This window comes from Dermacentor albipictus, chromosome 1, assembly GCF_038994185.2.
Source record: "Dermacentor albipictus isolate Rhodes 1998 colony chromosome 1, USDA_Dalb.pri_finalv2, whole genome shotgun sequence".
In the NCBI taxonomy this organism is placed as follows: domain Eukaryota; kingdom Metazoa; phylum Arthropoda; class Arachnida; order Ixodida; family Ixodidae; genus Dermacentor; species Dermacentor albipictus.
In genome coordinates this window covers 101,328,776-101,349,798 of record NC_091821.1, presented here as the reverse complement: position 1 = coordinate 101,349,798, position 21,023 = coordinate 101,328,776, and the positions used below count along the sequence as shown (strand labels likewise).

Here is a 21,023-nt window from a genome sequence, read left to right as displayed (position 1 = left end):
TGCGCAAGGTATCAAAGATCACGAGACGGTGGTTACGAATGTGAGTGTAAAGGCCAAACTACCCACACGCTTGCTAGCGTGCGAAAGCTTGTGCTCGCGTGCCTTGCATTTGCCGCGCCTCACGAAGGATGGCGATTTGAACCTACAAGACGCACGCCAGTATGTGCCCACTTGGCTCACAATTTTCACCTTGGTAGACATCGCTTCGTATTTTTGTGAGGCAGCCAGAGCACCAATATTGGTCTTGAGAAGATAAATATCCGTGCCCATACTATGGTTCGACGCATGCAATCTGTCCCGCACCATGTGCACATGCATAGGCGTGCGTGTGCAAGCTTTCGTGTGCTGGCACGTGTACATGTTTTGGCGTTAAGGCAAACCCATGTGCATTTGTCCACCTCATGGCTTTCGACTGTGAGTTGTGTTGAGATCTAAACGGAACCAGTACTTCAGAGCTGGGAAAACTTGAAAGGAACACATCAACAAGGTTCTGCTACACCGGATGCACAAATGTTGTATTACGGTACTTAAATGTGGTTCTAGCAGAAAAATTAGTACAACAAATGAGAACCTTCACGTATCCATAGCACAAATAAATATATGGTGTTTTATTTGGAAAAAAAGCGCATGCATGCATGCAGCTGGCAGTTCAGCTGTCACTGAACTGCCAGCTTATTCTAGCTGTGCCTTTTTTATCAAAGCTGTGTGTGTGCGCGCGTGCGTGCGCACACACACGCACGCGAACACACACACAGCTTTGATAAAAAAGGCACAGCTAGAATAAGCTGGAAGTTCAGTGACAGCATGGGCTCACTATTATTGTCCTGGCCTAGGAATCTGTTTGGCTTCATTAAAATCAATAAAATGTGGCGAGTGAGGCTCAAGCAACCCTTGAGCCACAAGTGGCTTGCAGTCTTGAATATTTTTTAAGATGTATTCTAAAGTCCAATGCTTTCGCAGCAAGGCCAAATCAGTGTTAAACAAACCGTAGCGTACGAGTCGTACACGATGGCAGATGGCACATGAATGAAGGTGCAGCCCAATTTCATGCACCAGCTGCAGAAGATAGTTCTCAGTTTCATGAATGCAGCTCACTTCTGTAAGTAAATAAAGAGAAAAGAGAGAAAAGCCATTGTTACTTCAACTGTGACAACTACACCTAAAGCATTCATATGATCTCTGCTATACAGAGAATACTAAAAGTAAATGTGGAAGTCCCTGAAAAGATTATTTTGTACGCCATAGTTCCTTGCTTATTAAACTTGTTTCGGACTTGCATGGACATAGAATGTTGGGAAATAATATACAAAAGGATACTAGGGTACTGGCTGCACTCGCCAAACTTATGTGAGAAAGCAAACGTATTTACAGGGCAATAAGGGGTATTCAGCACTCAAACTTATTTGGGGAATGACAATATATGCCACCATATGATTGCAAGGTTCAAAGTCAAGCGGGTGCAACACATATCCTTACAAGGACTGATGATCACTGCAATATTTGTTATCTGACAATGTAAACATAAGAAATTTCAGTGCAGCAAAATATGTCTCTAAGCTAGGGTGCTAATTTCCAATGAATGGCAACTGTCGCATCCTTAAACTGGAGGCACTAGGGAACTTGCTTCAGCCTGCTTCCAATCTGGCTAGTGTTAACAGTGTACACGTAGCACCATTCCTGTCAACAAGGTGCATGCTGAAATACACAATTTCTACCTTCAGGATAAAATATCAAAAAGTTTTTTTTTTCGGAGGTGTACAGGGAGGTTTTACAAACGACACTTATCACAACTGTTAGGTTCTCACAGGCTTTCAGGTGAAGTATTGCATGGGGGGGGGAATTCGGAAAGGTTAAACATATTGAAAAGGAGTGGAACTTGTTACATAAAATTTAGCAGTATGAAATCTAATGTTATACAATAGTTACTTTACTTCACTGTGATATGTTATGCAATATGTGAAAGACAAAGTCCTTATGTTGTTACAGAAAGGCTGCACATAAGCAATGTACTCAAGCCCACTCAAGAAGTTTTCTATTCTTTGCAATAATATTTATGAAAAAAATTATGAAAATCCAAAACAAAATTGAAAAGCAAGATATTAAAAATGAAAATTGTTTCACACACTGCTTTAAAGGGACACTAAAGTGAAACAATAAATTAGTTTAGACTAATGAAGCATTGTTTCAGAATCCTGCAGGCAATCATTTTAAAAAGATAGTTTGATTATTAGATGAGAAAATGGAGGTCCAAGTATCAGTATTTGAATTTTGTGCCGAAACCCTAGTGCCGGTATGTCAGCGTGACGTCAGGGATTCCAAAGTATGTTTTCGCATTTGGGCTGCGTTGGCTGAGTAAAGGTTCCCGAAAATTGCCATGTTTAATATTTCGTTCCTTTAGAACACAATGTAGTCAATCTGTACCACTATATATAATTAGTAGGCCCTAGAAGATGCCATAAAAATCCATGATGTCACAGCCACCAGGTGCGGGAAGTTAAGTAGGCGTCGTTACCCGTATTTCGTTCTTGCGCTTTTTCTTGCTTACCAAACGTCTTTCATTATAAGAGTGGTGTTTTTGGTGTTGTATAAAGGTCATTTACTGATGCAGAAGAAATCATTTTTCACTTTAGTGTGCCTTTAAGCATGTTTATCTTTGACCTGTTCTTGGAGATGGTATAAATACTGCAAGACAGGCCAGGTACTCAAGTCGTAAGAAAAAGGTTGGGGGCAAGCTTAATAATAAATTTTCCTTGAGCTGCATGCAAGCCCTCTCGTACCAAGTGTGAAATAAGGGAGATCCAGTTCCACACAGCGAATGTTGTATACAAGAGCAGGAGACTCATCAGCAGGTCGCACCGTGCCTTTAGCTGCCATTTCAAATGCTGCCTGGCTGTTCAAAGGTACACCTGCATATCTGAAGAAAAACTCGTTTACATCAAATACAATGTGAGCACCCATGAAAGCACACTCCTTGCTAGTATAGAACAAGCATTAGTGTCTTTTGAGGTGGTCATTTTTGACAGGTATGCATGGTTCGAAATTCTTTATGCCGAAGCAACGTCCAACGCTGGATGCAGGATGTCGCCGCGACAAGAGCGACTCTTGAAGTGAAGCCACATCATGTTCTGTATGAACTTGTGGGTATCTTCACAAATGGATGTTCCTTTAACCACACATCCCATCAATTAGTTTAACTATGTTGATAGTACAAGTTGTCCGGCAATTATATTTACACTGTGGTTTCAAAATCAAACACTTAGCACAAGGCTATATGTTATGCCTTAGCAGGATTCCTCTCCATGGTGTTGCGAACCATATTTTATGGGAAATCAAGAATACCTAAGTAAATATATAAACTTACTTAAATGCTTGAACTTGATATGCTGATTGGATGGAGCCTAAAAGTCGCTCTAGCTTTGCAACTGTGATATGACCTAGTAAAAAGAAGAGAGATCTGTAAATGGCATGTGTCTGTCACACACATGCGCCATCATGCACCAAGTGTCTCATCGTATAAGAAAGGTAGCACATAAAGTGGGCACTAGAGTTTTTTTTAGCAAAACACACTCTCTCCAGTATGTGTCAAAAAGTGAATAGAGAATACACGGGGCCCCGCATGTGTGATAAGAAACACAAAAAAAAAGCCCCTGGTGATTGCTACCACAATGTAGTATACGAGATGCCCCTCTCATGCGGTCGTTGCTACATCGGCCAAAGTGGCCATTGTATTAATGACTGCCTGAGAGAACATTCAAATTTAATGAAAGGGTATGTTGGCAGCCACCCAGCCATGCATAGCTCCCGGAGTGGTTGTCGTGCATTGTTTGACAAGTGCAAAATGCTAAGGCACTATGGTGACCAGTGTGCACGTGAGATATACGAGGCCTTTTGCATCAACAAGAAAGGCGATATGTGTCCGAGTGTGCCTTTGGTATCGCTCCTCATGAAGGAACTATCGTATCTTGCACGTAGATTATGGCAACCATGTAGTTGTGCTGCTTTTTATGTTATCCATCATCGCTATCTTCCTGACAAAGTATTCCTGCTATGATATGATCTCCTCTCACTCCTGCCTATTCAAGCCCCTATATATATTGCTGTGTGCGCAATAAAATACTGGTTGAAAGACACGCACTCTTTACAATGCACTCATTGCACACGCACCTTCTGCAGAGTGTGCTAGCTCACCAGAATTTTTCAGGCTAAGCTAAAGCACATCACTGACGAGCCACAGCATCGCAAGTGCACGCAAGGCCAGTTCTTGAGAAAATAAAGGGCCAATTTATGTGTTCTGCATAAACAATGTGATTGTCAAAACTTTTGAGAAATGTCATGGCACCTAGTTTTTTTTCTAGGGGACTGAACTGCAAGTTATTGTGAAATAATTGCCCCTATGCTTTGCAGGCAGTTATCACCGTAACATTAATCTGGACCTTTGTTGAATTATTTCTCCCTACAATGCATCCCAATGGGTCTTCCACAGGGCCCAACTTTCTTTAATAAATTATCTGTTGCACACCCTTTCCTTGCACAGCCAGGTCTGCCAGGGTAACCCCGCCAGCAGCAACATCACCATCCTCACCACCACCACACATGCGAGCACAAATGCACACATACCCATAGGAGCTGCTGCAGACAGTCCTCAGCAGGCAGTGTGCAATTGCTTTGAAGAATGCTCTACATTTATCTTTGTGTTTGTTATTTTGTGGTTAACAAATTACTAGTATTACAATACTACTGAAAAATGTTTGTGCGCTACCATGTTATAAGTACTATTGCAGGTGACCCTACATTGGAATCCAATTAGGTCACCTGACAGTGTGACATCACAAACCCATAATTTGTAGGATGAGTAGTGCTGAGAGAAAACACATATACAGGTGTCCATTTAATAGGCAGGAATGTGAAATCTTTAAGATATGCTTATAAATCACAAAGCTGACACAGAGCACTTCAAATTGGCCCTTCATTTTATAAAAACTTCTGCTATTGGATCAATAATTTCTGTACAACCCTCAAAATTGTTTCATAATTCCTGTTCGGTTTACACATTCTGTTCCTTTCTACTACAGCTTATAGGTTATATACTGCTCATAACATGTGTGATGATAGAACACAGTAATATAGAACAGTGATATTTACATTTGTTTTGCCATTGTGATCATGTTTTCTTATCAGGAGTCTGTGCAGGGTCAAACAATGTCAAACAGTACCTGCCTTGAAATGGTAGAACATATATGCAGCTATGGTTTCCACCTGCTGTACGACAAGCAATACCAAGTACCACTAAACAAGGCTGAATTTCGAAGGTTGGGCTGACTCATGGAAAGTAACACAAACATGTGCAACTTTGCTTAAAATGCACAGTTTTAAGTCCTGTACAGGACATGCAATGCCAAGGCCACTTTTCGTTAAGCAGCCTGACATAAAGCAGCTATGCAGAGTACAGAGGTTGAGCTTGAGTAAGCTCCTTTTTTCCTTCCAAACATACTTACAACTCTCACTTCTGAAGTCTTTGGCTAGTGCATGTGCATGCAGTGTTTTTATTATGCTTCTCTCTCTTTTCTGCAAAAAAGATATCAAAATTCAATGTGCCAAGAAAAGCTTAATATCATTCAAAAGTTTTATGGACAACTTGGCAAGCCATATTGGGTTGCTATGCCAAGAATTTGAACTAGAAGGCCTTGAGACTTAGAAAGCTTTGAGATTTATCTCTGCTAGAGGCAGGGCTAAGGTTCTTTGCTTAAGAAAGCAGCACTTCCACAGTTTCATAAAATACACAGTATAAATAGGGCAGGTAATTCTGCTAGCAGTTTTTCAATTTGTCATAGTGCATTTGTAGCTATACAAAAAATTTTCAAAATGCTCAAAGTGTGTTCTGTTCAAAGAAAGCTGGATTGAATGGCCACATATCCTGAATAGATAATCGAACTATCAAAACATAGGCACGGATGGAATCGCAAGATTAATAAAGTGTTGTATGAATGAGGTCCGATTCCAGTGCAACATTTCTGGGAGGGCAGGGATAATATATTTTGCTACCATCATTGGTATTTGTGCTTGCACTGCTACATACGTAGCCACATGTGTGAAAATAAAAGTTACCATAGTTGATAGTACAGCGATGTCCTTGTATTTCTTAGTCCCTTGTTTTTCAGTTCAGCTGTTCAAATGCATCTTAGTTATCAACTAACTACCGTATTTGTCTGGATATAGTCAACCTTTTTTTTTTTAAGAGATGTTACTCAAATGAGCTATCAACTTATTTTTGTGGCAAAGGAATCTCGACCTACGCTCGTTAACAAAACTACCAAAAGTATCGAGCTAACAAGGTTCCTTTGACGCACCAGCTGTAAAGCCAGTCTGGAGATTATCCAGACTAGCTTTAAAGGCACACTAAAGGCAAATATTAAGTCAAGCTAAAGTGATAGATTAGTGCTCAAGAATCTCTAAGGCATCAAAATTATTGCAAACAGAGCCTCAATAATAGAGAAATTGAGGTAAGTGCAGGACATGGTTAGAGACTGCCTTGGGACATTCAAGCACTTGCCCGATGACGAAAGCACTCCTCAGCTAAATTCTGTCACTAGCACTCAACCATTCCTTGCAAAAAGCATCCTTGTATTGTATTATAAGACAAAATAAAATGTTACTTGTCCAGTTCTATTTCATTTTTTAGAAAAAAGAACTTATTGAAATGACCCTTGACAACGACGCCGGCAGTCGGAAGGTTTCATTTTTGCTCAACCACGCTTTTGCATTTCAGTAGTTTCGTTACCGCGTAGTGCTACACTGGTTTTGCTGGCTCTTGAAACTCGCACAAACTGCAAGTAGCAGAGAATTCAACTTCCTTGTGATGTCGCGGGATGCCCGAACTGTCTACGCCAGTTGACCAAAAAGCAGCTGCAGCGGCGAATCCACCACTCTTTCTTGGCTCGGTAGTGCCGTCTGCTGAGCGGGGTTTTACTCACCGACGGCAGCAAAGGGTGGTGATGGTGTATGCAACGTCACCACTCTCGCAGTTGGGTGGCAGGAGATATGAACTTCGAAAACGGCATTAGGACCCTTCGGATACATTTAGTAAAGCAATAAAGGGGGCTAGTTGGTGGACGTTCATGATTATATTGCGCTTAGTCTTTCACTTAAATCGTCAGTGTAACACTAAGCGCAATATAATCATGAACCTTTGGATACAATTTTCTTGTAAACAGAGTCTTTTCTTGGCGCGAAACAAGCGTTGTGAGGTTTACGGAATGGTATTGAAACGGTCCATGTCCACTTAGTATTTGCCTTTAGTGTCTTTTTAAAAAACGCTGCATATCCAACATACTCAACGGCACTGAGGACGACAATGTTTGTGGTGCTGAGGGCACCTGCAAAGCATCCAACCAGCACGACTTCTCTGGCAGTTGCGATGAGGATGCAGCTTGTGGCATGGACGAGCAAGATTCAGTAGCCAGGCTTGCGGTAAATAAAGGTGTGTCATTCTCAATGTTTTTCATTTAAAAAAATGTATGGGTTGATCTATATTCGAATTATATTTTTTAATTTCTCATCAACTTCCATTATATAGGAGTCAAACTATATTTGTGTTCGATCTATCTTTTTGACTAAATAAGGTAGTTCAGATGCTATTCTATCATTGCATATTTATAGTGGTGCTTGAACTTATCATTTTGCAATAGTCAACTAGTGTTTTTCATTCTGGATTACAAAATAAATAAAGGCCAAGTTCAACGAAATACCGTCTGTTTGCGTAAAGTGATTATAAACGAGTAGTATATACTATTAAAGCAACCTTGGCAAAGCTGCAGCGCTGGCAAATGTCTCATTTTTTTACTAACGACCCAAGCAGACAACACCGGCACCTGGTGGTTAGCACATTTGACATAATCCAACACCATAGCCTTTGTGATCTTCAGCACATCAGAAGTGCCACCTGATCTTGGAGGCCATGCCTGTGCACCTTTCTGGTTCTCAACAATTCTGGTTCTGCAGCATTTCTGGCATATGATAATGACATCATATTTTTCCATTCTAGTTTCACAAAACATCTATTTATGTCAGCGTTTCATGACACATCCAATCACACTACAAATGTAAATGTTTGCAATGACAGTGCTCTGTGGCTACAATAGCTGAATCTAGGCTTTTTACACAACCCAAAGTTTTGTTGCTGTTGCACTTCAATATCTATGCTGCAAGTTCATCTAAGGAATGTACTCTCAAAGCATGCCACCAAGGCACAGATTGAACACGAAAGGTATAACTTACGATATGTTGCCTTTTCAACAATCTTTGAAAGTGGTGTGTGTGTATCTGATGCCTTTCCGAATTCTCCTTGAAGCTCATAAGTACGAAGTTGGTTAGAATGACAGAGCTTTTTCATCTTGTGGTAGCCTCCATGGACCCTCATTACTGAAATAAAAAGCATTTTTCTAGTTTTAGGCAAGCAGTAAAAGACCGAGTCAAGTCCTAGTCAAGTCTCGACAGTGATAAACAGATTCCAACACACCAATCAGTATTGAATTTGTACTGTTCACACAGAACACAAGAAGGGCCTACAAAACTACAAACTGGATGAATAACACACAATGCAGCAGCATCTTAGAACAAATTCAAATATCTGGTGACTTGAAGGAACAATTGTTTCTTTAATTGCAGCTAATTCCCGATGTTATAAATCACATTGTTCCAAAACAAAAAACTGCACAGCTATCGTATACTGCACGACAACCATAAGAACCAAGGTGTCAAACTGGAACTAATCTCAAAAGGTGCAAAGCAAAAGCATGCATTGTTGTGGCACATACCATAACCAAGCAGAACCATAATGGATAAATGGCAGCATACTTATTTTTAATTACCGAGAATAAAACCAAAAAATAAAATGTGGCTCTTTGACTGCTATCCAAATTCTGCTACTCTTCATCTTTGCACTGGCCTGAACGCTAGGGCCTGAACGATTTGTTTCATAGAGGGGGAAAACCTACATATATGGGAGGTGCAGTAAAGAAGGGTAAAAGGCTCCAAAATGTGGCTACTTACACAACACCCCAGAGGTGTATTTTCCAAGGTCTACACCACAGGCCATTTTAAAATCTTGAGGTTGGTACCTTGAGCCTACGACTACAGAAATGAGACAAAATGGTAGAAAAAGATGGAGACGACTACGAAAGCAAGCAACGACAACCTGAATACTGATCGCAAAGCCTACTTACCAAGAGGATGGTCTGCAAAACTTGGGCAAGACTTAACGGTAAGTTCCGCACTATTGGAAACAGACCCTTCGATAGTAACAAAGTCTGTTGGGGGTCGCACGTCCATTTCATTAAGGTCTGAAAAGCAACAGCACTATAGGTGGCTTTATATGGCAATGTATACCAAAGATACTCCAAAATCATGACAGCCTGTGATACGGTTTGCAGAGACAAAAGTGATACACAACTACAGTAGACTTCCCTAAGTTAAAAAGAGTAACTTGAGAAGGGTAGAAAAAGAAATTGTGGCTTTTTTGACTGCCATCCACATTCTGCAACACTTCATCTTTGTGCTGGTTGCAGTTAGGGCCTGAACAATTTGATTTGTAGAGTGGAGTAACAGTGTGGCCGAGAGGAGGAAAGGAGCTTGCACACAAAGCATACTGCTCTACATGCCTGCTCCTATTTGTCCCACCCATGGCCCTGTTCTCTTTTTGATATGAAAATGCACCAAATCGGCCTTAACATTTCTTACCAGAGTTTCACTCCCTCTCGCCATAGAAAAGTGCCAACTTATGACAATGATAGCCGAGCCTGGCTTAACACAAAGCGGACATGCTTCAATATGTGTAATTTCCATAGCAGCTCTCACTGCTTGCAATTGTAAGGAAAGACAATAAACTCAAGGAATGACACCTTTGCCACCTCCTTGCTGTTCCTTTGGCCACCACTAGTGAATTCACCACAGTGAAGCTTAATCTCTGAGAAGCTTTACAAAAACTTTAATATCAACATAACTGAAAGCAGTGGGCAGCACTATAGTAGAAACAAATATCTGAGGAAACCCACCAGTTATGGGTACGCAAGTGACAGTCCAGAAACAAAGTACTGGTAACAGTAACACGGAAATGGCACTGAATTCTGATTTGGAATATTGCAAGGAACGTCAAATACTGACTGGTAGGACTGTCATTGCTTGTAGTCAGTGCAGGAGTTATCAGGAGCTATCAGCACTCCATCTAGTGGTCAATCGTCTTTTGCCTCTCTATCCCAAAGATAATATCCCCGTTACGATAAATTCTTAAGCCTACACTTTTGCTTTACAGCCATAATTTTTCAAAATATGGCACCAATTATTGTCAAACCACTTTAACGCAGAACAAAGCGAGAGTCTGTGCGCACATTTTTTCTTAGTAGCTTTTCTGGCCTTATTAGCATTTTTACTTAAGTTGCTTGCTTGGGGGGAGAAAAACTCACAAGCTCAATAAAAATCAAATTTAATTTTGTTCAGCTAAAGGCATCAATTTGTTAGCACCAATCACAATATCTGTGCAGGTTGGCGTCTTCCGATTGTAGAGGGGCATATATACCTCAAATGAAGGGACATTGTTATTTATTATTAATGTATTATACATTATTCCTTTTTTGCAGGAGAAAACCACATACTAATGTTATTATACCCAGCATGTTTAATTTTGAGGAAATCAGGTCATCAACACCAAGAAATGAAGAATAGAAGTTTAGGTGGTGCAAGCAACAGGCAGTATGAATAAAAGGGAGAAGGGGACTTTACATTGTGACAGTTTGGGCTTGTTGGTATGACATTACTAATAAAAAGGTTTGTTTAGCACATGTGAAAGAGGAAATACACAAGACCGAGTGCTCCGTCTTCGGTATTTCTTCTTTCCCATGTACTTACACAATATTTTTCTCATATAGGGCTTTGCAGTTTGGTGCTATTTACGCTCATGAAACTGCTCAGAATTAAATATCAATTTCGTGGTGCACATGCTAGCAAAATGTTAACCTTCGGTAGACACGTGTTGTACATTTGTCCATCCATGTTCAAAGAGCGCTGTTGATCTCTCTTTAGGAGGATTTAAGCTTTCTGGCTTAGTAAAGATTTTGCATGTTGTCAAATTCAGAAATCTGGGCACTGAACATTAAGATAATTATGAAGAACCAGCGCAATGGAGGTTGTGAATGGTTTAACAGCAAAGTTCTGACTGGTGTTGTGAAAGTCGCGGGGCGCTTTTTTTGCTGCGACGATATATCGAATTTTTTACAAGTACTATTCCAGGAGGGCACATGAAACCGGCAGGCGGAGGCCTCAGGAAAGCACCCGAGATTATAATAACGCTGTGCTTAAAGGTACGTCGCAAGTACCTGTTTTGCTTCCGTTTCGCTAACTCTGCTGCTCTCGCCTACAGATTTTCGCACATGTTTTTGCAGAAGGACGTTTATTTAACTCAAAGGTGTTTATTAAAGATGCTTTTGAAAGGTCACGAAGAGCAGCATACGAAATGCCTGGCACGAGCGAAGATGCATCTCCAGGACAGCAGGCGCGGCGTCTATTACGGCCCCTACTGTTCCCCGGGAAAATCAGTGATGTTATATTGAAGGCAGAGCGCCGTAAGCCGTGAGAAAGGTATAATCCGGCATGACTGACTCAGCACGAGCGTCGCAGGTGCGAGAAAGTTTGTCCGACGTACAACCAGCAACGGTGAAAGCCCACCCCCCACGATAACACCACTTAGAACCTTGCCGGTTTAACAATATAGCGGAGTAGTTTGCTGGGCCAGTTGGTGCATGGTGAACGTATAATGGTTTCCAGCAAGTACGGACGCGAGAATGCTCGCGTCCGTACTTGCTGGAAACCATCATAACATTATAGCATTCGCTACGTCATGTGCCAGCCGAGAGTGTGGTTCACGACCGTGCCACGCAGATTTTCTGACACTTTTCGTTGCACCAAACGGCTATACTGTTTACTATGGTTGTCCAATAATGTTCTGCGTCAAAAATGGGCTAGCACCAGTTTATCCTCCGCGCAATAATGTGTGTTGTCTGCAGCACAGTACTATTCGCAATAGCTGTTACACGGGTACTTAAGAACATAATTGAAATCGACTGACATGGCTCTTTTCGAGCGCGATCGAAGCACGGAACGTGACAAATTCACCCTCGCTTGAAAATGACATGGGGCAGCGCTCGGTCTGCAATGGTTGAAGCACACCTAAACGTTAAAAAGTGCACGTGTGACAGCGGTACAAGATAAGGCAAAGTAATCTATACCCCGGCATAAGTTCCCTATGACAGCACGTCGCACATCTGAGCATGACACATTTGCAGGCTTGTAGACGCAGAAAATGCCCCGTAACAGTTGGAAAGCCTTCGGAGCGTAGGTCACCGTTTGTAACGACGTGTTGGCCATGACGGAGCCGACCGCGTTGGCTTGTGAAGGCTCGCTAACAATATAACCTGGCGTAGCAAGGCTCCAGGTATACTACTAGAAAGCGCGATCAGAAACACACCACACAACTACAAAGAAGCGTGACAATGCCACGACACACGCTGCCATTCACGCAGGGCACGCTGCATGCGCTGCACTTGCGAGCGCGGCGATGGTCATATTGGTCATATGTTTCCTCAGCTTTGTTAGTCGCCTCAGTGTCGTATGAATCTACAGATAAAATGCAGTTTTTCAACGTTTAGCTTTATTTAACAAATGCAAAAAAATTAGCACTTTTATTGTTCACATGTTTTTTTTAATTTATAAGTAATATGTTTGCTCTCCTCCTTCTACACGTTCTCTCTACTCCTTTATGCTTGCCTCTTCCCTCTCTGCGCTGTGCTACTGAATACGCTCCTCTTCTCATTCACTCACTCGGTCTCCAACAGTGAGCTGGCAGCGGCTGCCCATCGCTAACCCCGTTTCTGAAATCTCTCTGGCTGGCCGGCCGCTCTGACGTTTATGTGAACGTTACGCTTATAGAGTGTTAAACAAACGACCATTGTAACAAGCTCCAGTGCCTAGATCCTGTGGCCCTGCAGCTGTGTGAGGTGAGTGCGCAACGCCACCGGGTGATCGTGCGGCAACTTGTTTTCACGGCGTATCAGAAACTACAGTCGACGTCTGCCAAAGCTTCGACTCCGATTGCAAATGCTTGCGTGTGTTTGTGTCCTTGATTCGCGATTTTTTTCCTAGTCGTATTTCGTTTGCGTGACGTGCTGCACGCTTGTTTCGTTGCATAATTGAACTTGAGAGGACGTCGGCTTGAATGAAAAGCGGCTGAGGCACTTGTTTCGCCTCGGTAAAATACGAAAAGCTACAAAGCTGTAGAGTCAAGCAACCCTTCGCGCCTGGATCATTGTTTACTATGTCGTACTGACACTTCTTGGAACTCCGTCCGTCTAAATGAGCTAGGGTGGCTGTACGATTTTGAATTTTCCCCTACGACTGTCGATACCATTCGTAACTCGGTATATGCGCATACTTTCGGTTGGGACTTCCTCAGATATCTGACCATTCATTAACTTTGCCTTCAGTTTGCGGACGTGAGCACACAGCACATTGGCATTGTTATGGTGAGTCGCCGCTAAAGGCTAGCACGAAAGCCTGATTATATGGGTTTACTTCAAAATTACTTAAATTTGGGCGAGTTGGTGTGTACATTCATGCTTGGGAAGTTCACAAGGTATTGGCCGCCAAGGCAGACAGACCCAAGCGAGCGGCCAGGGGAAGAGTCTATCGAGGAAAACACGCAAATAATGCTGCGGCGCTTTCTCCCTTGCTTCTGTCTGCTTTCTTGTTGGTTGACTGCCTAGGGCGAAAGCAAGAATAAATGCTTGCAATATTCTCCAATATTCTGTGGGTGATTTGCAAGACTCCTGCTTTCTTTCCTTTAGCAGTACCTGCAGCAACATTTTGTGAATTGAGTTATGCCGTTTTCCAGTATGTCTATCGTGCAGGCTATCACTGTACTGAATTTCATCATTCCGTACGGTGATAAAGGTTTGCTTTCGTGGACCTGTCGAATTCATGTCTTACGCCCAACCGCAAAAGGTTTCGGAACATATAATTGATAAAAAAGAAAATCTCGTCGCAGCCAATGCATCCGCTCTTGAATCGAGAAGTGCAGCGTATACTTTCATGTACGACCACTAAATTGTTCACCTAAAGTGCAGGCTGGGCGCTGAAGTCACGAGGAAATTTAACGTTCTTGGGAATCGGCGTGTTCCGAAAACTTTTACGGTGCGGCTGCACCCTATCAAGATTTGGCTCTTAATGTGTGCGTGAGCGTTTGTTGGCCCCAGTGCTGGGCAACATTAAAGAAAGTAATAATAAAGAAAGAGAGACAGAAACCAAGGGGAACCGCTTGTATTTTCTTTGTTGACGAACTATTGGCGGGAATTCTAGCTAATTCAGAATACCCAACTGGCCGTTACGAAGGATCGATCGTAGCCTGAAAAAGTTCCATAAGCACACTCAAGTATATTGATTCTGTGCACACCTTCAGGTATTATGAATGAATGTATAGCGAGACGTAATATGTGTTCACTAACACTCACAGTGCTAATCAAATCAAAATGCAAAACGAATAACTTGATACAAACATATTCGCGCTGTCTGCATCTTTTTCTTGCATGTGTAGTTTTTATTATTTAGTCCTGGTATGCCGGTATTCGACACTTTAATTGACCCAGAGCCAAATATATGTGTGTGGTTGGATTGGCAAAGCCGCAAGCTGCACGTGTGTACTTAGACCCTCGCTACTTCGCCGAAGCCACAAGCGTGTATGTCTACTTAAAAGCTGGAAGTGCGTCCCCGAAGCTTGCGGCGCTGCTGTTTGAGGATCACTTGTCGATTGTAAATGTTTGCCTAAGGCATCGCTTGTCCTTTTCTGGTGTTCAAAGGGCGCGTACAAAAATAAGCGACAACACGCGCCCCCGCTTAGTAGCCCTTCCGAGCGGGCGTGAAACCGTCAGAAGCCATGTGCATCGGGCCATGCGCATTTCAGCGATGAAATCGAAAGCAGTGAAAGAGCGCTCGTTTCCGCGGCGGCCGGGAAACTAGGAAGCCGATATGAGCCGTCGCGCGCGGACTCGAATGGCGGGTTTACATCTAGGTCGGCACGTTCTGGCCTGGATTTGCGGGCCGCGACGTCGCCTCTCCACCCGCGTAGACTTCGTTGTGAGGTTTGGCCGAACAAAAACGTCATGAACTACGCTCGAGAACGTGGCACAATGGCGCGCTCAAGGGCAGGAGAGGACTGAGCACGGGACAGTGCGTCAGAGGAGATTGTCATCATATACCGTCAGCCTGCGTCAGGGCTGTGGGTGTCCCTGCCTGTATAGGGGGATAAACATTTTAGATTTTTTTTGAAAAGAAACAAACGCGCCCGCACTGCAGCAATACTTTTGGGCGCCTCCTTGCAGGACCATGGCAGCGGAGCGTGCCGGCCGCCGGGTGTTTGTGGTGGGTGTGGGCATGACCAAGTTCGCCAAGCCAGGCGACAAGAAGCGTGACTACCCAGTATTGGCCAAGGAGGCCGTGACAGCGGCACTGCAGGACTGCCGTATGGAGTACGCGGACGTGCAGCAGGCCTGCTGCGGTTACGTGTACGGCGACTCGACATGCGGCCAGCGCTGTCTCTACGACCTGGGGATGACGGGCATCCCTGTGTACAACGTCAACAACAACTGCTCGACCGGCTCGACGGCGCTGCTGTTGGCCAAGCAGCTGGTCGAGGGCGGCCTGTCCGACGTGGTGCTGGCGCTAGGCTTCGAGAAGATGGACCGCGGCTCACTCACCTCCAAGTACCGTGACCGCGCCAACCCCGTCGAGAAACACGCTAAGGTGCTGGCTGCCACGCACGGCTTAGCGCCGGCGCCCATGGCCGCGCAGATGTTCGGCGCTGCTGGTATGGAGCACATGGCCAAGTACGGCAGCACACGCGAGCACTTGGCCAAGATCGCCCAAAAGAACCACCGTCACTCGGTGAACAACCCGAACTCGCAGTTCCGCGACGAGCATACGCTCGAGGAGATCCTCGAGTCTCCCGTGGTGTTTGGGCCGCTCACCAAGTTGCAGTGTTGCCCGACGTCGGACGGCGCGGCGGCCGCCATTCTGGTGAGCGAGGCCGTGGTGAGGCGGCTGCACCTCGAGGCGCAGGCCGTCGAAGTGCTCAGCATGGAGATGGCCACCGACCTGCCGTCTGCATTTGCCGACAACTCGTGCATCGAAATGGTGGGCTTCGGCATGACGCGCAAGGCAGCCCAGCAAGCGTTCCGGCGTGCGGGCCTCACTCCCAACGACGTGCAGGTGATCGAGCTGCACGACTGCTTCTCGGCCAACGAGCTGCTGGCGTACGAGGCTCTGGGCCTCTGCCCCGTGGGCAAGGCGGCGGAGCTGGTGGACCGCGGCGACAACACGTACGGCGGCAAGTACGTGGTGAACCCGAGCGGCGGCCTCATCTCCAAGGGCCACCCACTTGGCGCCACGGGGTTGGCACAGTGCACCGAGCTCTGCTGGCAGCTACGTGGCGTGGCCGGCCCGCGCCAGGTGCCCGGGGCCCGCGTCGCGCTGCAGCACAACATCGGCCTGGGCGGCGCGGTCGTGGTCGCCCTGTACCGCCTCGGCTTTCCTAGGGCCGCCCTCTGAGCGCTGCCTGCACTGTAAATACTATATGCTACGGTATACTTGGGCCATGGCTGTTCTCCTCCAGTCCGCTAGCACAATAAAAGAGGCTTTAACACTGTTGCTACGGTTGTACTGTATGCGATGGCTGCTGCTGGCAAGTGCCGACATGTCGTTCGCGACAGCTGTAGCGTCTGTGCTATCGTGACTTGGCAGTTTTGGCACGTTTTGGTACGCTTGCCTTCTGATCGGACCGCAAAGAAAATGGGGAACAGCAACTCACAGCACCCTGCCATGTGTTTGACGCAAATCTGCGAACAAGTGTTTCGTAGTCGTAGTAGTAATTGGCTTAATTTCACAAATAAATAGATAAATAAAAAGGAAGGTCATAAAACTACTAGTGGCCGCGGTAATTGTCCAGCACAATCTGCTGATGCGTCAGCAGTATAGAGGAAGCGAGGAGGGGGGGGGGGATGAGTGGAAGAACAGGGAGAGGATGGAGTAAAGGAGAACTAGTTACATATGGTAATCCTTGGAATGCTGTTTCATACAGCTCATCTAGGTAGAATGCTGACCACATGGATTCTCCTTCATTGTGTATCGCTTTAGCTCGTGAGTACCAGCAGTGGTGTCGTAAATGGTGCGATGTGACAGTGGGTTCAACATATTTTTTAAATTATATATATATTCGTCTGACACCACTGCTGGTACTCACGAGCTAAAGCGATACCCAATGAAGGAGAATCCATGTGGTCAGCATTCTACCTAGATGAGCTGTATGAAACAGCATTCCAAGGATTACCATATGTAACTAGTTCTCCTTTATTCCATCCTCTCCCTGTCATATATATATATATATATATATACATATATATATATATATATCCGTCTGATCGCGCCATTCACTAACGGTGTAACGCGTATTAGTTCTTTAATGGACATCTGTAGTGTGAGGGCAGGTGTGCTCAAGAATTGCAAAAACACTATCTGGCGACCTGGCGAGTCATTTTTAGCGCCCTTTGCGCACTGGAGAGCGCCATGAGACATGGGAACTGCGGATCGCTGGACATGTAGGTGAGCGAGCATAGCGTCCCGGCCTACGGTCTTACGTCAAGTTTGGAAGCACTATAGTCTGCTATATCTTGCTTGTTTAACTGAAACATTGATGTCTTAAGTGAATATGTAAATGGACTCAGTCAGTAGCATTTTAGACGTGCTGCAGGGAAGCAGTCTACAAAGACTTGACAGCAACGCGCGCCGTATAACGCCCTAGGGGCAACTGGCGAGAGGCTGCCCGTGAATTCCGACTAAGTTTGGTTCACGGTCGGGGAAGGTGGAATCTCGCCCAGGGCGGACTCGGTATTTGGCCGTTGGTGTAAATACTACGATCGGGTGTCTGCCAATATATTTATTTATGATACCATCAGGTACAGAAGCACTATAAAGAGGGGAATGATCTATTTCTCTGTTCGACCGTCTGTTCCAGTGGCGGGTTTAGAGGCTGCGTATAGAGGCAGTTTAGAACGGCGCATTCTAGTTGCTTCATACTGGAAGGCAAAGATCGGTCTATTTCCGCGATGTCCATGAAAAAGAAAAGTACTTAAAATTTCAGAGTTTACGACAAAATTGCACAGCGGTGAGGTTCCTATCGGTCATGGGGCTTGGGAAAATTTTGGCGGCCTTGGGGCGACCTTCCCGTGAACGGCTTGGCTGAATGCCCGAGCGCAAAGTGCGGAAAGTGCGGTAGACCGTCCCTCGTGTCCTTCCAATTTCCGCATCGCTGTTCGCAGTGCAGTAATATTATGATTTCACGTGCCCGCGTGAATATACTACGGCAGCGTCATTTTTTACACTTACAAAGGAGCCGATATTTGATTATCGGGGCAATGTTTTATACCAGAAATTCGTTTTGCCACATGACGCACACTCAGATGATCAGTGACAGGTGTTCCAAGTATAGAAGAGAGAAAACTTTATTATCATATAGCTGTCCCGGTGAACTATCGCAGCCTACACTTAGAGCACCGATCGACCAAGTTGAGCTATAGAGCGGAGCAGATCTGGTCTCCATGAGAGACCAGCGCATTTCCGACGAAAACTGCACGCTATATACCACTTCTTGCCCGCAGTTAACCGCGGGTGTTCTGTGAAGCATGTTTTGAAAAGTAACAGCGCTGAACAGCCAAGGACAAAGACGACACTGCCGCTGAATCACAACTGAAGTTTATTTCGAGGAATGTTGGCCATAATTTCGGCAATGTGTAATTTCGGGGTATCTGCAGAAGCAACTTGAGGCTCTTAACGTTGTCGAATCTTTTTATGTTAGCTCAGATAGCGTGGTTAACTATTTGAAGACACAGAATCCTGGCACATGTTCGATTATCAGTATTAACGTTGAAAATACATTTTATTCGCTGCCGCATAATGAACTTATGAAGAGTGTCAGGTCTTGTGTGTTTGATGATAATGACGAAGCCAAGTTTTTGCGCTCTATGTTTGTTGAATGGAAATGGAGCACGTTGTTACAGAAGTCGGGAATTCCTACATGGTCGTGGGTGGCCCCCAGCCTTAAGCCATATTTTTCTTAGTCGAGTTGATAATTGTATTGCCAGTAATTTAGGAAGTTGGGCCTTTAATGTCTTTAGGTACGTTGATGCTTTCTTGATCATCACGGAAAGAGAGAATCTAAATAGTAAAGTGGCTGATATTTTAAAGATATTCAAGTAATGCGGTAAAGGTAAAAAAATTACCTTTGAGTTGCTTGCCAAAGGTGAGCTTGAATTTCTTGATATTAGATAGGTTTTGGGAGGACCATTTATGTTGGGTATATATATAAACCTCGTTCGGCATAGGTGTTTTTGAAAATTTTCCTCAGGACACTAAAATTGTAAAAACCGGTATTGTTTACGCTGCGCTGCGCCCGGTGCTACAGAAGAAATTCGACCATTCGTTGAGGGACAGTTTCCTTGGCCAGTTCAGAGATTACAGAACGCGGGTTACCCGGAAAGGAAATCTTGAGGGCCTGTCACAATCTGATTAAGTGGCTAAAGGGTACTGATAAGGTAAAGAGAAATTCAAGAGAGTCTGCGCCTAATGAAAAAAGACCGGTAGTGGTGCCATATTTGCACAAGTTCTCGCATTGCTTTAAGGACGTGGCTAGTAGGTATGGGGTGCGTGTGGTCATGTCCGCTCCCAAAAAACTTGCTACGATTTGTTCCCGTTTGCACAGAAAATATTGGGCCACGGCAAGGAATGTAGTTTCTGTTCAGAGAAGTTAAAAAAATATATACGTTCGATATAGATCTTCCGTTGTGTACAGGTTGCCACTGTCACGCAGGAAGGTTTATGTGGACCAGACCGGTCGCTCTGTGAACATCAGATTAAAGGAGCATTTGCCATCATTAAAAGGTACGGGGGCTTTACACTTGCCTTTGCACTGTAGAGAATGTGGGTGCCCACCGATAGCGGAAAAAAACTGTTTGTCTGTTCTGCCATAGGGATCAAACCTCAAGGGAGCTTATGGAAGCACTCCATATCCATAGGGGAGGGGAAAGGTGTGTTAGCAAGCCGTCTGTCGCCTTTAGTAATAGAGCGTTGAGATATTTGCAAGAAAGTGTGTGACGGTAGATTGTTGTTAAGTTTGATAGGAAAGTCTTCTATTCGCTTTATTTGCTTTTGGTTTCTGTTATGACGCACTGGTGTATTCCACGTGTGGTTTGACACGTCACCAGGATGGCTCCTGCAGCGCATGTACAGTCCCTTAGTTGTTGCCCTGTTCGCCCATGTTCATAAGTGTAACATTCCTCGAAATAAACTTCAGTTGTCAGGCAGCGCCAGTGTCGTGTTCTTTGTCGGTGACCTTGTCTGTTTAGCGATGTTACATTTCGAAACATGAATTTCCACCAACTCGTCCAAGCTTCCCTTTGTGCAGTTCTGTGAAGCGTTTATTCCTACCCCCTCCCTCCCATTGCTGTGAGTTGAAGCGAAACGATACTTTAATGATTGAGGACGAAGTTGACGTGGGAAATTGGAACGGATTTGGAGCGTACAACTTGCCCTATATAAAGTGTAGGCGGTACTCAAGCTTTTCGGGGAAGCTTGTAATGCACGTATATGTTTACGCTCGTCGGATTACAAACACGTCGGTTCACTTGCAGGTTAAAGGAAACGGCGATAGTAATATTTCGTTTGCATGTAGCTGTTCTCTGGGATCAGAGGCGCCCGGCCATGGTGCGAGGGGCAGCAGGATTTCCATTTGAGTGGGGGAGCGCGTGCATTCTTAAATTTTCTCACAATCACTTGTGATTGCTACCCGCCCAGTGTGTGATGGATAGCGCGCAAATGAGGACGGAACACTAGAAGGTGGTTTTCGCTTTGTTTACAAACCCAGAACAGGGCTGTAG

The 21,023-nt window shown here is 44.5% G+C and overlaps 2 protein-coding genes across 4 annotated transcripts; one reads left to right on the top strand and one right to left on the bottom strand.

Moving 5' to 3' along the window:
* Nucleotides 1-582: 582 nt before the first annotated feature.
* Nucleotides 583-12,632, bottom strand: LOC135906163 (pseudouridylate synthase TRUB2, mitochondrial). Of its 2 annotated transcripts, none has more exons than XM_065437406.2 (7): nucleotides 12,276-12,632; nucleotides 9,222-9,338; nucleotides 9,049-9,129; nucleotides 8,275-8,418; nucleotides 3,362-3,434; nucleotides 2,778-2,914; nucleotides 583-1,097 (listed from the first exon to the last, which is right to left on the bottom strand). In XM_065437406.2, the coding sequence occupies exons 1-7, from the start codon at nucleotides 12,412-12,414 to the stop codon at nucleotides 817-819; spliced, it is 972 nt and encodes a 323-aa protein (XP_065293478.1). In that variant the 5' UTR covers nucleotides 12,415-12,632; the 3' UTR covers nucleotides 583-816. The 2 variants fall into 2 exon arrangements, with proteins under 2 accessions (XP_065293478.1, XP_065293479.1); XM_065437407.1 differs by having other exon boundaries at nucleotides 9,222-9,354; nucleotides 12,276-12,414.
* Nucleotides 12,633-12,820: 188 nt separating this feature from the next.
* Nucleotides 12,821-16,743, top strand: LOC135906164 (sterol carrier protein 2-like). 2 transcript variants are annotated; one of them, XM_065437408.2, is made up of 2 exons: nucleotides 12,821-13,043; nucleotides 15,420-16,743. In XM_065437408.2, exon 2 carries the CDS (start codon nucleotides 15,424-15,426, stop codon nucleotides 16,642-16,644), a length of 1,221 nt encoding a protein of 406 aa, XP_065293480.1. In that variant the 5' UTR covers nucleotides 12,821-13,043; nucleotides 15,420-15,423; the 3' UTR covers nucleotides 16,645-16,743. The 2 variants fall into 2 exon arrangements, with proteins under 2 accessions (XP_065293480.1, XP_065293481.1); XM_065437409.2 differs by lacking the exon at nucleotides 12,821-13,043 and adding an exon at nucleotides 13,348-13,568.
* Nucleotides 16,744-21,023: the final 4,280 nt, after the last annotated feature.

Coding starts and splice junctions, on each gene's coding strand:
- LOC135906164 (XM_065437408.2), top strand. CDS start 15,424: ATGGCAGCGGAGCGTGCCGGCCGCCGGGTGTTTGTGGTGGGTGTGGGC.
- LOC135906163 (XM_065437406.2), bottom strand. CDS start 12,414: ATGGCCAACACGTCGTTACAAACGGTGACCTACGCTCCGAAGGCTTTC. Junction 9,339..12,275: donor CATAGGGAACTTATGCCGGG/GTATAGATTACT, acceptor GTTGCTTTTCAG/ACCTTAATGAAATGGACGTG. Junction 1,098..2,777: donor TCTCCCTTATTTCACACTTG/GTACGAGAGGGC, acceptor ATTTACTTACAG/AAGTGAGCTGCATTCATGAA.